Source organism: Calypte anna, chromosome 1 (assembly GCF_003957555.1).
Source record: "Calypte anna isolate BGI_N300 chromosome 1, bCalAnn1_v1.p, whole genome shotgun sequence".
Classification (NCBI taxonomy): Eukaryota; Metazoa; Chordata; class Aves; order Apodiformes; family Trochilidae; genus Calypte; species Calypte anna.
The window spans coordinates 20,762,921-20,778,216 of record NC_044244.1 but is presented as its reverse complement, the minus strand read 5'-3'; the positions used below and the strand labels follow the sequence as shown (position 1 = coordinate 20,778,216).

Here is a 15,296-nt window from a genome sequence, read left to right as displayed (position 1 = left end):
TTCAGAGAAATCCCTGGAGTACCCATGCATCAGGCAGAAATAATGGGACTGAAGAGCTACAGACTTAGTAAAAAATTTAGCAGTCTAGTGGGGGATAGAAAAAGGCAGATTGAAATGGAATTAAAATTGAAGCAAATACTAAGGTAGCTTTTAGCTAGTACTAGGCTATTTTAATACTGACATTTGTGCAAAATGTGTATTTTGGTTTTTCAGCTCACTTAATAAACACTGACTTTTCAGAAAAATGTAGCAATCATGAAGACCTGGAATGTATGCCATAATAGTTATGATAAGGATCTAACACCAGTATTTTTCAGAAACTATTTTTAGTATCAGTCTTTTAACTTGTTTAGCCACTTTTTTTTCCTTTCATGCCTTTCAACAGACAGATAGCAGATCAGTGGAGGGAGATAAAACTGCAACAAAATCTGCTACACAGCTTCTGATGGCAGAGTTTTTTCTATTTCAGCAGAAGAATTAAATAAAAATAAATTTGCCCTTGCCAAATAGTTATAGATATCAAATGGCAGATATGGTAAAGTGGTTTAACAGCTGTGGCTGAAAATGAGTAGCTATAATATGCTTTTCTGTAGGTAGCACACAGATAATTATTGCAAAGTAGTCTCACCAGGAGAATCATTTGTAAATATTTACTACACTGTCTTCATTACTCTTCTTTGGGAACCTCTCACATAGAAAACCAAAGATTTTTGAAATCTGTTTTTGAGGTTTGATTAAAGTCACTGAATTCAGGCAGTTGCCTTTCTCCTTAGCCCTTAGCCAAACACTTGATGTTTCACCTTTGCAGCAGTACCCAAATAGCTAACATACCTCAAGCAAACCCTGTTAATATTACACAGTTAACAAGGAAATCCATTAACTTCATTTTGATTTTCTCCTGACTATAACTCTCCTTGCATGGAGCCACCTTTTGACAGAAATAAATGCCTTGGACACAACAACTTCTCAAGTTACTGCTGTGACTTGATGTTTAGCTGTCAAACAAATATTGCATATTATATATTCTCAGAATCTTATTAACATGATGATTTCCAAAATAAATATGATTCCATTCACAGGTGGGGTTTAACTACCATAAAACTTGCAGAGTATATTAAGGCAGCAATTAGGAACAACCCCTGAGGATGGATAAATTGCTGTCTTTTGTTTATTCTTCTATTAAGTAACAAGGGACTATACTTATCCTAGTTAACTATGAAGAAAAAATTCCAATTTCCCCTTTGCACTAAAGAAATACTTTTATTGCAATAGTTTGTCATTCCAGTGTTTCAACTAAGTCTAACTTCTCCTGAGTCCAAACTTCTCTTTTACTAAATAAATTTCCAGCCCCTTATATTATTTGAAATACTTGGGCAATATATATGTATCCATCATTTTGTCTGGTACATTCTTTTGAAGGATGACTTACTATTTCCCTGCCTAGCTTCATAATCACTCTGAGGAATACCAGATATACAATTATTCTACAATAACATTTAAAGGAGTGGTTAAATACACAACTCAACCTACTTTAAAGTATAAAATTTTTGGTTCAGGCTCTTGTGCTGTCTTTCACTGTTTTCTGAAGAAGAAAACGACAGACTTCAGCCAACTGAGAATAAATCAACATTTTTTTAAGTGCTTTGAAATAATGTAATATTCAAAAAATATTCTCCAATATTCTCTTTAATTCTACAATTCTCTCTCATAATGGAGCATAACTAGCACTTACATTGAGATGAAGTTGGTTAGTCCACTGACCAATTACTTTGTATTCTGTACTCTTATTGGTTATTTGATACTGGAAAATATCATAGCGTCCAGGAGCATCTCCATTTTCATTGAAGACAACAGGTGTTCCAGCACTCCCTGAAAAAAAATTAAAAAGCAATTAGGAAAAATACTCCTGAAGTCAGTTGTCAGAAAATCGATTTTGGAGGAAAAAACCACTAATTGTTGGGATTAAGCAAGTTCTTTGTAATGCAAGACTGATATGGCAATAAATCCAAAAACCTTAGAAAAACAAGATGTGTGTTATTATACTTATAAAAAACCTACTCTATCTATGATTTTTTTAAAAAAAAATTAAAAATAATATTTTGAAATCTTTTTGTTTGGTTGCAGCACATTACAAAATTTGGTGAGAAAACAGAAGTGGAGAAACTCTTTTTGATGTGCAAAAGGGCACATTTTCACTATAGGATTCACTACTACTACAGTGCAGTAGGCAAAATTAGCAAACTTTTAATGACCTTCATGAAGAATCTCCCTGTTCAGTATGAAAATAATATTAGTATAATGAACTTTGGAGTCAACACTCATAAAAGACCTTGCAAATGTCTAAATCTAGTTGCAGTTAAAATGACCAATGTTTTATCAAAATAAATTAAGGACAGCAGCTGTACTTGTTGCTCTCTCCTCTATACATGACACTGCCTGACAGAAAGGGCCATTGCTGAAGCTGTCAAAAGTTATAAATCGACACTGCTCCTACTTCGATCAACAAAATGTTCAAAGATTGAAAATTGCACATCTACCCTGGCAGCCAGGCCAGTCAAATCAGAACACATTTTGATGAATTCTCTCAAGGTGACATCAAGGATCTGCACTCCTACCAAGACTTTTCAAAAATTACACAAAGAATCCAATTTTCACCTATCTCTCAAATTCATATGTATAGGTGAATTTTATTTATAATTGAGGTTTACTGAAGACAAACTTAACTTTGTTAAAATTATATTTCAATGACTAGAGAATGAACTCTGTCTGTACTGGGAAAAAAAAAACACAACACAAAAATAAAAGCAAACAAACAAACAAAAAACCCACCAAACCACCACAAAACCCACTCCTCAGTGTTTTCACATTTCTCCATATAAACAACCAAGAAAAAAATATCCAGTACATATTAAATTTCTACAGCATAGAGTTGCTAATGTAGGGCCTAGAGGCACTATGTATACTGTGACTTCTCCAGAATGCCAAAAAGAGCTTGAAATACATATCAAGCAGAAGGTAGCCAGTGGAAGTGAGGATAGCAATCTACATATCTGAAAATTTCAGCATCAATACTTTTTCTTGTATGTCTGTCTGTCTCCCATAAAGTATTTTGTTCTATTGAGTTGTACACAAGCTTTCGTAAAAAACTGAAATCTAGTCATAAAAATGGTGCTTTGAGAGTGACAAGTGACTCTTGTACTCTGCCTATTTCACAGTTTTGCCAGGAAAACTCTGGCTGCAAAAGTTAGATGTGAACGACCATGGATGAGGAGTACCAAAAAATTATGTGTGGTAATGGCTTAGGACTCCATGACAGAACAAGGCTCTAAACATAAAAGCGTAAACATTAAAGCTCTTTGTGCTTTAGTCCCAGTTCCTTTTTAGAGAATGAAGGGGAAAAAAAAATGCCCATCTGCAGTCTTTTGAGTAATTATTCTTCACTGCTCAAATAGCAGGTTGATCCAATAAATCTCTTCCACCCAGTAAACACACTCAACTGTTTTTGGTTTTGGTATGGAGTTAACCTTCAAATTATTACTGTCAAGTAGTGATGGAATTAATCTTTCCACTCAGCGGTATTTGCAGAGCTTGTGAAAAGAACAGACATATTTTAGCAACATATACAAAACACCCTCTTTATCCCTTATAACCAATGGGAACTGCAGACACGCTCAGCAATAAGAGTGTAATTTTATAATCTATTGTTGGTTTCAGAAATACCAAGTACAGAGACAGGCTATAGGATAGGCCAGAATCATCTTTGATACAGTGCTAGAGTGTAACAGCATCTCATGCTGTGCACCTCAGTAGACAGGGATGCAGCATCCTGCTGAATTCAGGTGCCACTCTGAATGAGTCCAACAAGATCTTTCGCCAGAAAGCAGGAGATGTCCTCTATAGCAGGAGTTAAACAACCTCCCTCAAGTGAATAAATTTAAGCTTGTTAAAACCTAGAATTAGCCACAGAAGACTGGGAAGAACATAGGACCTCTCTCTTCAATAAAGGATTTTTAGAAAATACAATAACAGTCACAGTACCTGCTGCAAAGTAAATTTGGTAATGTACTAGCAACACTGCCATAAGTAGTAGATACTGTGAACAAGAAGTATCAGACAATTTATCTTACAATTTATATATGTCTTTAGGCTCATTGCTTCTTCGTGGACTAAAACATTCTGTGTACTTCAAACAAGGAGGTATGAATGGCTGGATTGTGCTAATAAGCCATTAGCCACATAACCAGGAAAACAAAGCTTAGAGGCATTTGACGAAAAACTGAGGATTTTAGCCGAGTTCAAAAAAATTATGAATGTAAGATGGTAGCAGAAGCCTTGTTAGTATAAGGACAGGAGGAAACTAGAGGCCTCAAGGATACAAACCAATCACCAATTAGTGTTAGGTTAATTAATGTTCTTAACAGAATTTTAATCTCATCTGAAGAAATACATATCCTGACAGATGATCCAGAAGAGCAGTTCATCTGGGAATGGATGGTCCATAAAATGAAAAGATTTTCTCAGAAAATCTTGGATAGACCATCAAATAACGTGAATATTTCTGTGGACAAACTGATTAACACTTTATACAGATCTGAAAATTAAACCATGTATAGGAATGTTGTAGGTGACCATATCTAATAACATACATGGAGGCACATCTAGATCAGGAATATAGCACTGTAACAAATGCCATTCAGTGGTACACAAACAGATAAACAGGACTGAGCACTCTTGGTATCTGGCACAGTATTGCCACTTATGCTTACCCTGTACCATTACCATTACAGAGAATTGTATAAAAGTACTAGTTTAAGACATTTAGTGTTTAATTGCTCCACTTAATTGCCCTTGAGGACTGGCTGCTAAATCTAAATACAACACATTGTGAGAGAAAGTAATATAGAAAATAGCACTGACCTAAGTCCAGGTAATATACATTGCAGTCTCAATAAAAAAATTTGGGGAAACCACACAAAATAGTTCTTGGATAGGATAGTTGTTTGAAATAATGAACATATATAGCCTCACCCAGGGACCACATTTACTGGTCACCATCATGGGAAAATGTTAGTTTGGATTAGAATAAATGGTAGTGTAGACCATCTCAGTGAATACAAAGCAGCCCATATTTTAATTTTTTTTTTTTACTATTTTCATAATCCTTTCTCACATTTTGTCCTCTGTGTGGTTATGCTGCCATACATAATTTTAAGCCTCAAAAATTGGTATTCAGTCTGTCATCATCTTAGCTAAATTTTTTAGTATTCTGGGTGCCTAAAACAGAAGTATGTGATAGAATTCCAAGAATATATTAATAAGCTTATCTAAATACCAAAAAATCATGTGTAACTCTTCCTCATCTTCATTTTTTTTTATACATAAACGTTGTTACTAACTTTTTTTTGAGATTTGTTTCTGAAGCGTCTCTTTGCTGAGCAATTCCAGAATATTTTTTTTTATTTTTTTTATATATATATATTTTTTTTTTTTTTTTTTTTTTAAGTATAAATGTAGACTGATAAGTGGAGGGAAACTTTCAGATTTCATAATGAATCATTGCTCAAAAAGGTTTATGAACTTGTTTTGGAAGCACTCTACCATGCAGTTAAAATGTAAAACAAAAGGGGAACATGCAGCTCATTTATTTTCCTCAGCCTGTAAAGTTTATTCTCATGGTTAGCATAAGGTGAAAGTGATTGTTTCTTTTTTAAGGACCTACTTAATCAAAAGGGACAAAAGGGATGATATACATGTGGAAAACATGTGGAGACAGAGCTCCATCTATTTGTCTACTCTTAAGACATCACAGCACAAAGTGATTAAGGTGTCCTGACAGCAGAGATGTGGCTAAGTCCAATAATGTGGTTCAAAAAACACAGAGAAATACTGTATTGTCCACCTGAACTGATGTCCTGAAGTTTTCAAGTCATAAGCATAAGTAATTGTCTACCACTGGACATGCTTTTAACAGCCATATGTCCTGTAACTATGATGGGATCACCTAAAAGCTTTGAAGTTTTGTTGTACTATGTACAAAATCCCTTAGATTTTTGAAACACTGAACGGCTGATAAATAGATCCTGCTTCAGAATTACTCCAAAAGCAAAGTAAATAGATAATCTTTTATAAATCCTATAGAAGGATGCTTTGCAGGATAGTTTTGTTAATATTTAGCTGAAGACAATCTTTATCCATGGCATAAAAGAGTAAATTACATTTATTAAGCCTAAGGGCACATTTACTTATTGTAAATGTGTAGATTGTAGATATAAAGTAATAATCTGGTACTGAAAGAAATACTCCCTCCCTCACTTTACAGTCAGCAGCATTAAATGGCTCCGGGTGTTAAACTAGCACATTAGCTTAACTACTGAAGTAACATGTCTGTGACCTCAGCTGTTTATGAGCCTTTCAAAATGCAGGTTAAACTAGTCAGAAATGTTATTGGAGAAGGAAAAAAAAGTAAAATGCATGAACTTTTTAATTCAGTGTCAAGGATGTAATGGATCCTTTTGAATTTTTAATACCTTGCACTGATGTCAAATAGGACTCTGGTAAACAACTGGTTTACGACAGGGCCTTTGTGCACTCAACTTGAAAATTCACATTTATCTGTAGAAATCCTTAAACCTGTAACTTGATATTATTAAGATGCTGCTCAGGATCTACTTTATCTTGTATGTGCCTACTTTATCAAGTTACATTTGACATGAATCTAAAACATCACAAATCCTAATGTTAGCTGCCATTTTAGTTCCCTTTGGGGTTACAAAGTACTTGCCCAGATGTCTTCCAGTGAAATTGTTCTCTTTACATCTCAGGTAGCAGAAAAGAAGTGGAATAACTGGATAACCACAAGTTTACACATATCATAGAATCACAGAATCATAGAATGGTTTGGGTTGAAAGGGACCTTAAAGATCACCTAGTTCCACTCCCCATGCCATGGGGACACCTCCCACTAGACCAGGCTGTTTCAAGTTCCATTGAACCTGGCTGTGAACACTTCCAGGGATGGTGCCTCCACAGCCTCCCTGTGCAACCATTTCCAGCATATCACCACACTCACAGTAAAGAACTTTCTCCTAATATCTAACCTAAACCTACCTTCTTTTTGTTTGAAACCATTATCCCTAATTCGATTAGTACATTGCCTTGTAAAAAGTTGCTCCCCAGCTTTCCTGTACTCTCCCTCAGCTACTGGAAGGCCTATACAAGATGTCCCACAAGCCTCCTCTTCTCCAGGCTTAACAACCCAAACTTTGTCAGTTTTTCTTCATTGCAGAGGGGTTCCAGCCCTCTGATCATCTTTATGGACTTGCTCCAAGAGCTCTGTGTCCTTCTTATGGCGGGGGCTTCAGAACTGGATACAGTTCTACAGCTCTCATGAGAGCAGAGTAGAGGGGAAGAGTCACCCCCTGAACCATGGTTCTGGGGTTCAGGCCATGGTTCTTTTCATGAAGCCCAGGATATAGTTGGTTTTCTGGGCTGCAAGCACACATTGTTTGCTTATATTGAGCTTCCCATCAACCAACATCCTCATGTCCTTCCACTCAGAACTGTTTTCAATATAACCTCCTCTCATTCTGTACTCGTGTTTGGGATTGCAAATTAAAATTATTAGTCTTGAATGGATCCTAAAATAAAAATAGCAGTGGCCCTTTGAAGATTTATTAAAATACAAGAACTTGTTAAATAATCAACCTTAAATTTTTTCTTATAGGAAAACCTTTAATAAAAATGTACTTATTACAAGGCACTTCTTCAGTGCCTTGAGAAAAATATAGAAAAGTGGCTGTACTGGTAAGTCTCACAACTTTCATTTTCAGAAAATTCCAACTCCAGTGAAGCTGATTCCATTACAAAGCTTGATACCAGATACAAATCTGGTATTTTAACAGAATTCAGTGGCTTTAGATAATTTCATTTTTTCAAACTGAAATAAAAATTATTTATGCTAAGTCTTTATCTTTTGAGGTGTTTCACATAGGCTGCTTTACCTGTTATGAACCCTAAAATAGTCATCATGGATTCAATGGTATGTTTAGGTAAATTGAAGTTGAGCATTTTATTGTACATTATAATACAGTTAACTGTTGTTTATAAAAGCTTCAGAATGCACCATCTGTTAGAATTTGGATTTACTGGAATGTTTCTCAGTTTTATTGGATCAACCCTTATTTAATTAATTTATACAATTAGTCTCAAGTGCTAGTAAGGCATTCAGATTTTATTTTAATTAGCATTTCATTTTAATTAGCTGTTAAAACAACACAAAACAAAAAACTAAACCCACTACATAGTTGTAAATAAATTAAATTGTTCTCAGAAAGGTAGGAATAGGGAGAGTAATCATTTGAACTCTCAGTACTGAGAGTTCCCAAAGAAGAATGCATCTGTAAAATAATCAAGAAATTAATCACTGATAAATATTTCAAAAAGACAAATGAAATATAAGGTTGAAATGGAATGAACAGAAAGAAAAAAATACAAGCTGTTAAAACATTTAATACTTGGAAAAAATGCCAGAGAATTATAAAAAATAATCAGAAATAACAAAATCAATTTGCAAATGTTAGGTTGGCAGATAAAGGAGGAAAACTCATACTGTATGTTGGGTTACCAACCTATGTAAGGTTTGTGATAAATGAAGGCATTATCTGCTCAATCTCTTTTCAGTAGATATTTTCAAACAATGAGCAGTGTGGTTACTAAAAAAATGATGATTGCCTTACACCTACTCAAAACCTGAAAAGATTTTGCTTTATGCTTACCCTGAATGTATAAATTCAAGACTGGGACAATAAAACAAGAGTGTCTCCAGCTGCTGTGAACACAAGAGGTTACTGAGGTTTTAAATATCCTCAGATTCTGGAGGGGTCCACACAGAAATACCAAATATGCATATGACAGAGAGCCTGTGCCTTTCCGAGGCAGCAGCTGGAGGCCAGATGGATACCTTGGGGCATCTGAAATTGCATCCAATGCCTAAGTTTAGATAATATATCTTACTTAACACAGCAGATTCTGGCTGCTCATGTATAAATGCACAAAATAGAACCAAAGAGAAACTGAGAGTGGCATAGAAAATTAATTACATAGAGATTTAGGACATATACGATATAAATAAGAGTAGTATCCACTACAAGGGTCATAGAGGAAGTAAATACTTTGGTATTAAAATAAACTTGTATAAATCAATTCCAGGTCAGGTACTACAACTTGGTATTATTGAAGCTGATAACACAGACTGGGGGAGGAGTGACTGGAGAGCAGCCCAGATGAGAAGGACCTGGGAGTACTGGCTGACAACTGGGTCAACATGAGCCAGCAGTGTGCCAGGTGTCCCAGAAGGCCAATGGCATACTGGCTTGTATCAGGAACAGTGTGGCCAGAAGGACTAGGGATGTAATTCTCCCTTTGTACTCATCACTGGTGAGGCCTCACTTTGAGTACTGTGTCCAGTTCTGGGCCCCTCAGTTCACAATGGACATTGAGGTGCTGGAGTGGGTCCAGAGGGGAGCAATGAGGCTGCTGAAGGGACTAGCGGGAAAGTCTTATAAGGAAAGGCTGAGGAAGTTGGGCTTGTTTAGCCTGGGGAAGAGAAGACTCAGGAGGAACATTATCGCTCTCTACAACTATCTGAAGGGAGGCTGTAGTCAGTGATGGTCAGGCTCTTCTCCCAGGCAATTGGTGACAGGACAAGAGGGCATGGCTTGAAGCTGCACCAGAGGAGGTTTAGGTTGGATATCAGAAAGCACTTCCTCACAGAGAGGGTGATCAGGCACTGGAATGGACTGCCCAGGGAAGTGGTGGAGTCACCATCCATGGAGGTGTTTAAGGAAAGCCTGGATGTGGCACTTAGTGCCCTGGTCTAGCCAGTGTATTAGTGCTAGGTCATAGGCTGGACTTGATGATCACTGAGGTCTTTTCCAGTCTCAATAATTCTGTGATAGACAGGAGCTTTAGTTGTGATTCTGCAGAGGCAGATATCATGTCTTTGACATCTCAGTCCCCAGCACACCAAATTATTAGAAATGTGAACTTCTGTGAAAGGAACAACTCATTCTACCCCTGCATGAGAACATCAGTCAGGATGGGTATCATGAACACATGGTATTTAAAATAACAAATAGCAAGTAGTACCTTTTTCTTTCAGAATGCATTAGAGCTTCTTGCCACAGCAAGCACAGAGACACAGTGTCTCATAAACCTACCCTAGAATGAAGGTAATTTAAACATGAGTCTGAGCTCTTGCAGCCAGCTGTATAAGTATATTAAAAAGCAATTTGCCCCATCATTCATGAGCATGTCTAATGGTGGTTATTAAAAGCAGTGATGTAGTTGCAACTCTGGTTCATGCTGTCCTTCAGCTACTAATTCCAAGAAGAACACACAGGAGAAAAATTCTTCATTTTCTTTGTTCTCTACATTCTCTCCCCAAGCATCTGCTATCAGCCACTCTCAGCCAATATTCTTCACTGGGGAAGTTTTTGTTCATTTACTCTAGAAAATAATACTTGCTCTAGAATACAAAAAGACACAATTCTAGCCCCTCCTGTTATAGCATCCTGAGTCTACTAACAGACTATAAATATATCTATAATAGAACAGCATCATAGATTAGAATTCATAGTTTGCCATATGAAGAATTAAGATTTCAAGACAACAGTCATGCTACAGTGACATAGTTTTGTGGAGTCTGCTTCATATTTCCCTTTCTTCTCTGCACAGTGATGCTATGCCTCTATCTTCACCACTTCTCCCAGAGGTAGGGCAATGCTTTCCCTCCTCCAGGGCTAATTGGAAGGGTAGGGGATGCTGATGAGCTTCTTCACAGCTAAATGTTAAAGCAAGGCAGGCATTAGCACTGTGGCATTGGCAAAAACATCTGTCAGTCCAAGGAAAGGAGTGTGAACAAAGAGGTTCTGTTAGGGTAGGAAAATGGTTAGGGTAGGGAAATGAGACCCTCTGTACCTTCCCTGGCACTTTAGCTTTGTTCCTTTCACCTCTGGAAAAGGGGCAGCTCTGTTCACACAAAGACATCAGAGTAGTTAGGAAGGGAGGTTTGGGGACCGAGACAGGAGGCAAATAGTGAGAGAAAAAGTTTGCCAATGCCAGTATGTAGCCAAAAAGCTCAGTGCTGACAGCATACTTGAAAGACTCCAGCCTGTTTATATTCTGTACTCAAAGATTTCACAGACATAGACTGCATCATAAAATCTACAGCGTACATAGTGTGCCAGAAAAGATTGGTTCAGTTCTGCAGCTGAAGAACCCAGTAAGTCAAAAAAGCCAACAGGCTCTGGGAATGGATATTGTATGCAACAGTGACACATAGCTAAATCCCTTATATATCAACACATGACATAAAATTCAAGTCCAAGATAACTATCACCCTAGAGACATGTTAAAGTTGTAGAAAGGTGGTATGACATCTAGTAAGTGCTAACAGCTTGTACTGGAGGAAAAGGTTATAAGAGGGTGGTTAGATTTTGGGGTAACAACTATACAAGTGTGTAAATAAAGTTTTGTTTACACATTATAGACTGTATAGCACTAAATGTTCTTGGGTGAGAAAGGTCTATTTTAATGCTATCAAGTATATGTTCATATTTTAAATGTGTTCTACAGCATCAGTAATAGCAAGCACATTTCTTGTAAACCTTCTGAGAAGAGTTCATGGTTAGGATTTTCCACAGGGAAAAAAAAAAAAAAAATACAGGGAAGCTTACACAGATGCCAGGAAGTAAGTAGGAGTGAAAGTGTGAGGAATCTTTACCACAGATATAACTACAAGTCGTTTGTTTCAGTATTGCCAAAACTAACACAGCTCAAGAAGACATGCATTTCTCTACAGAATCAGTCACCTGCAGTTGCCAGCAGCACAACCATACAATAGATGCCCAATTTAAAAAGGTCTTCTGAAATTTATTTCCATTCTCATGATTTTACAGGCAAAAAATGCTTTCAGGAAGCTGCAGGTGTATTGCAAAGGACACACCAAGAAGTGAGAACTGCATCTCACAAAGAGCTTGTGTGCACCCTCTCTATATTTTTTCCTTAGCAGTAGCCAGTCTCCAATTCTTTATGAGATACTGAGGATGCTCCTTATTCTGCTTTTTCCATTTTCCCAGCTTTGTGTCATTACCTGAGAAGGGTGACGTGATGCTTCATCCTCCCCCTTCCCTTTATTTTTCTCCTTTTTTGTTTGTTTGTTTTAGTAGTTATAGAGATGCACTTAGCTCAGCACTACTTGAATTGGCACTGAATACACAGTACTTCCACTAGGGTCACCTACTGTGTTCATCAGGTCCTGTGTAGATAGGTCCTACCTAGGAAATTGTGTACTACAGAAGAAAAATCCTCTTCCCTTCCTGGATTAATGTTACTACATCAAGCCACACTGCTAGTCCTATTACAGCAGATACAAATATAAAGTGTGATTTTTTTTTTTTTTGTAGTCTCTATTATTTTAATCTTTCAAAAAGTTCTGGGAAATTTTTTCTCTGAAGTTCTGGTTTTCTAAGGCTCCTCCTTTTCTGCTTTGGTACTTAGCTCACTTCCTCTGGAACAAGGACTTCTACTCCGTTCTATTAAAATGAATACTTTGCAGAGGGGTTTCTATGCTGTATCTCACTTTTGGAAGTCTAAAACTTTTCAGGTTAGAGCCTGTCAGGCTGACAAGTGACCAAGAGCCTTTAAGATGATACCAGACATTTCTCATCAGCTTGCACACACTGAATATGAGAAGGCAGAGATGAGTTACAGCTCTCCCTCTTCAGACTCTAAGTGCTTACTTCAGGCCAAGATGAAAAAATGCCAAGCAGATGCATACAAACCTCTGTGGACTTCAGAAGTCAAAAGACACTAATATAAAGTGGTTTAGATAAAGAAACAACTTTGGTGAGTATTAGTTACTCACAAGTGTCTGTGCAGTCTCAGAGAGAAAGGCTTCTTCCCTTTCCTCTCTGGAGCACTACCTCTGGTAGTGAACCATGTGAGAGAAAGATCTGGAGCTGAGATGAAGCCCAAATCAAGGTAAAGCTCATATAAGGGAGCAGATCAAAGAGAGCCACATGTTACCCCAGGGATCAACACAGAGACTGCGATCTTCAGGATCTAGTTAAATTGCAAGAACTGTCTGCAGAAAAAAGGAGTATCTGAAGAACCATCTATACTTCCTGCTGCTGAATGGGAGTTTTGGGAGTTTGTTCAGCTTCCTAAGCAGCTCTTCCATACTGATAGATTCCCAAGGCTGATGGACAGGGGAGCAAGGCAGCATCCTGGTGAGCAGAGGTAATTAGTGTCTTCGAGTAATTGTTAAAACAGCATCAAAATGGGAAAGGGGACAAATGGTCCTGCATATAGCCATTGCCCTCAGTCCAGGGACTTCTTCTCAGTTCCAGCAGAGCTTCCATTTGTGATTCCACTGCTCTGTCTCCAGGTCCTTCTCTTGAAGCCTTCACTTGATGAGGTCTCAGTTCAGTAAAGTCGGGCTTTATATGGAGTTCCTCTGCATTAAGGTTACTGGTTAGGTTAAGGTTATCTGTCCTGCAGCTGGTTACTGTGCTTTGGCAGCTTGAAGCTTCTGTAATCAGCTTCTTTTCATCATGATGTTTTTACACAGAACATTTGGAATCAGAGGGTGAGGGTAATAGTCACTCTCTTAGGTAACCTAGACCATGGCTGCTGTTCTCATGTGATTACCCCAACTCTACTGACACATAATTATTGTGGTATTTCATGTCTGAGCCTTCATACTTTTTCCATAAAACAAACATTGTGACATAATTACAATTAGAATAATGGATTACAAAGAAAATGAAGGAACTAAACAGTTTCCCATCTAAAGCTTACAAAAAGTGTAGTTGATTTACAAAAAAAAAAAAAAAAACAAACCACAAAACCAAAGCCCAACTTACAAACACAAAACCAAAACCTAACTTACAAACACACAGCCAAAAGCCAGGAACTGTGTTAGTATTCAGAAAGCACACAGATAATTTAAGAATTTTCAAACAAGACACATCTGTGTTCTTAACTCTGTCCCATTCAGATTGTCATTATGACACAGAAATCAGTCATTAACATTTAATTAACAAACACCTGAAATATAAATGCCACTTTCTTCACTGCTTAACCCAATTCCACTTAACATTTTCCTTCACATGAAGCTTAATATGACCAATGTACTATCAGTCACCCCTGAGGCTAGTTAATTTTGCTGAATAAGATCCTATTTGACATTCAGCTATTTCCCCATTGTTTCCTGAGTGCAATCAGCTATGTGATAATTAAAATAATTAAGCAAGTTAAAAGCCTAACAGGGAATTTCCTGATACTGCTTCGTATCAATTGACAGGTATCACAAAAGGCCTTCTTTCCAATATTTCAAAAGGAGGTTAAACTCTGATGTTTAGAGAGGACACATCTCCAATGAATAACTGTAAATATCCATAACTCATTTAGATTTCTTTTGTACAGTCTACACTGAAAACCAAATAACCATGCACGTATATACACAGAGAAAGCTTTGGCTCACACTTCAATTATCAAAAAAATTTTGGAGAGGCATCAAGCAGAGATTTCCCTGTCTGAATCACAGCTTTAGATTTTCTAAAGTGGCACTCAGGGCCATGGTCTGGTAACCACAGTGGTAGTGGTTTAAGGGTTGAATTTGATGATCTCAGAGGTCCTTTCCAACCTGGCTGATTCTGCAATTCTGTGATTCTGTGATAAAGTATCTGAGGTAATGTTATTTCAGCCTCATGACCTTGTCATGTCTTATTGTTTCATGTTTGTAGAATGCAAAACCTTCTAATACAATTCACAACAAATACTATGTTCTTTGCTAAAGTATTACCTTGTGCTGAAAAGAGGGGGCAGACTACAGAGCAGTTACTGAGAAGTCTGATGTGCTGCTGAAAGGAAAGAATTCCTGAAATTGCTAAGTCCTCCAGCTCTGCATGCCAATAATTAATGCATTGAAGTCAAAGGATAACAAATTATTTCTGGGGTTTTATTATCTTGTTTCTTTATATAATTACAGCAACCATTAATGTGTAACTGGTGCCCATTGAAAATTTATTCTGTTGCCATGGTTATTTCAAGTAATTGTAGAGCATTTAGTCTCCACTGACATAAAACAATATTAATGCTATAGCTATAAAACATTTCAGAAATAATTTTAATTTACAGTGCTTTACGAGCAGCTTATGGGTCACAGCCTTGCTGAAGAACTGTCTTAAATTTGGACGTGAGGCCATTCAATACACCTATAACCTATACACTCA

The 15,296-nt window shown here is 37.1% G+C and overlaps 1 protein-coding gene across 1 annotated transcript in view; it reads right to left on the bottom strand.

Moving 5' to 3' along the window:
- GRM8 (glutamate metabotropic receptor 8) overlaps window positions 1–15,296 on the bottom strand; it is a 318,849-nt gene that overhangs the window by 61,973 nt on the left and 241,580 nt on the right. Inside the window, exon 7 of the mRNA XM_030449843.1 lies at window positions 1,733–1,869. Within this exon, the coding sequence (XP_030305703.1) occupies window positions 1,733–1,869 (137 nt within the window). The remainder of the gene's footprint in view (window positions 1–1,732; window positions 1,870–15,296) is intronic.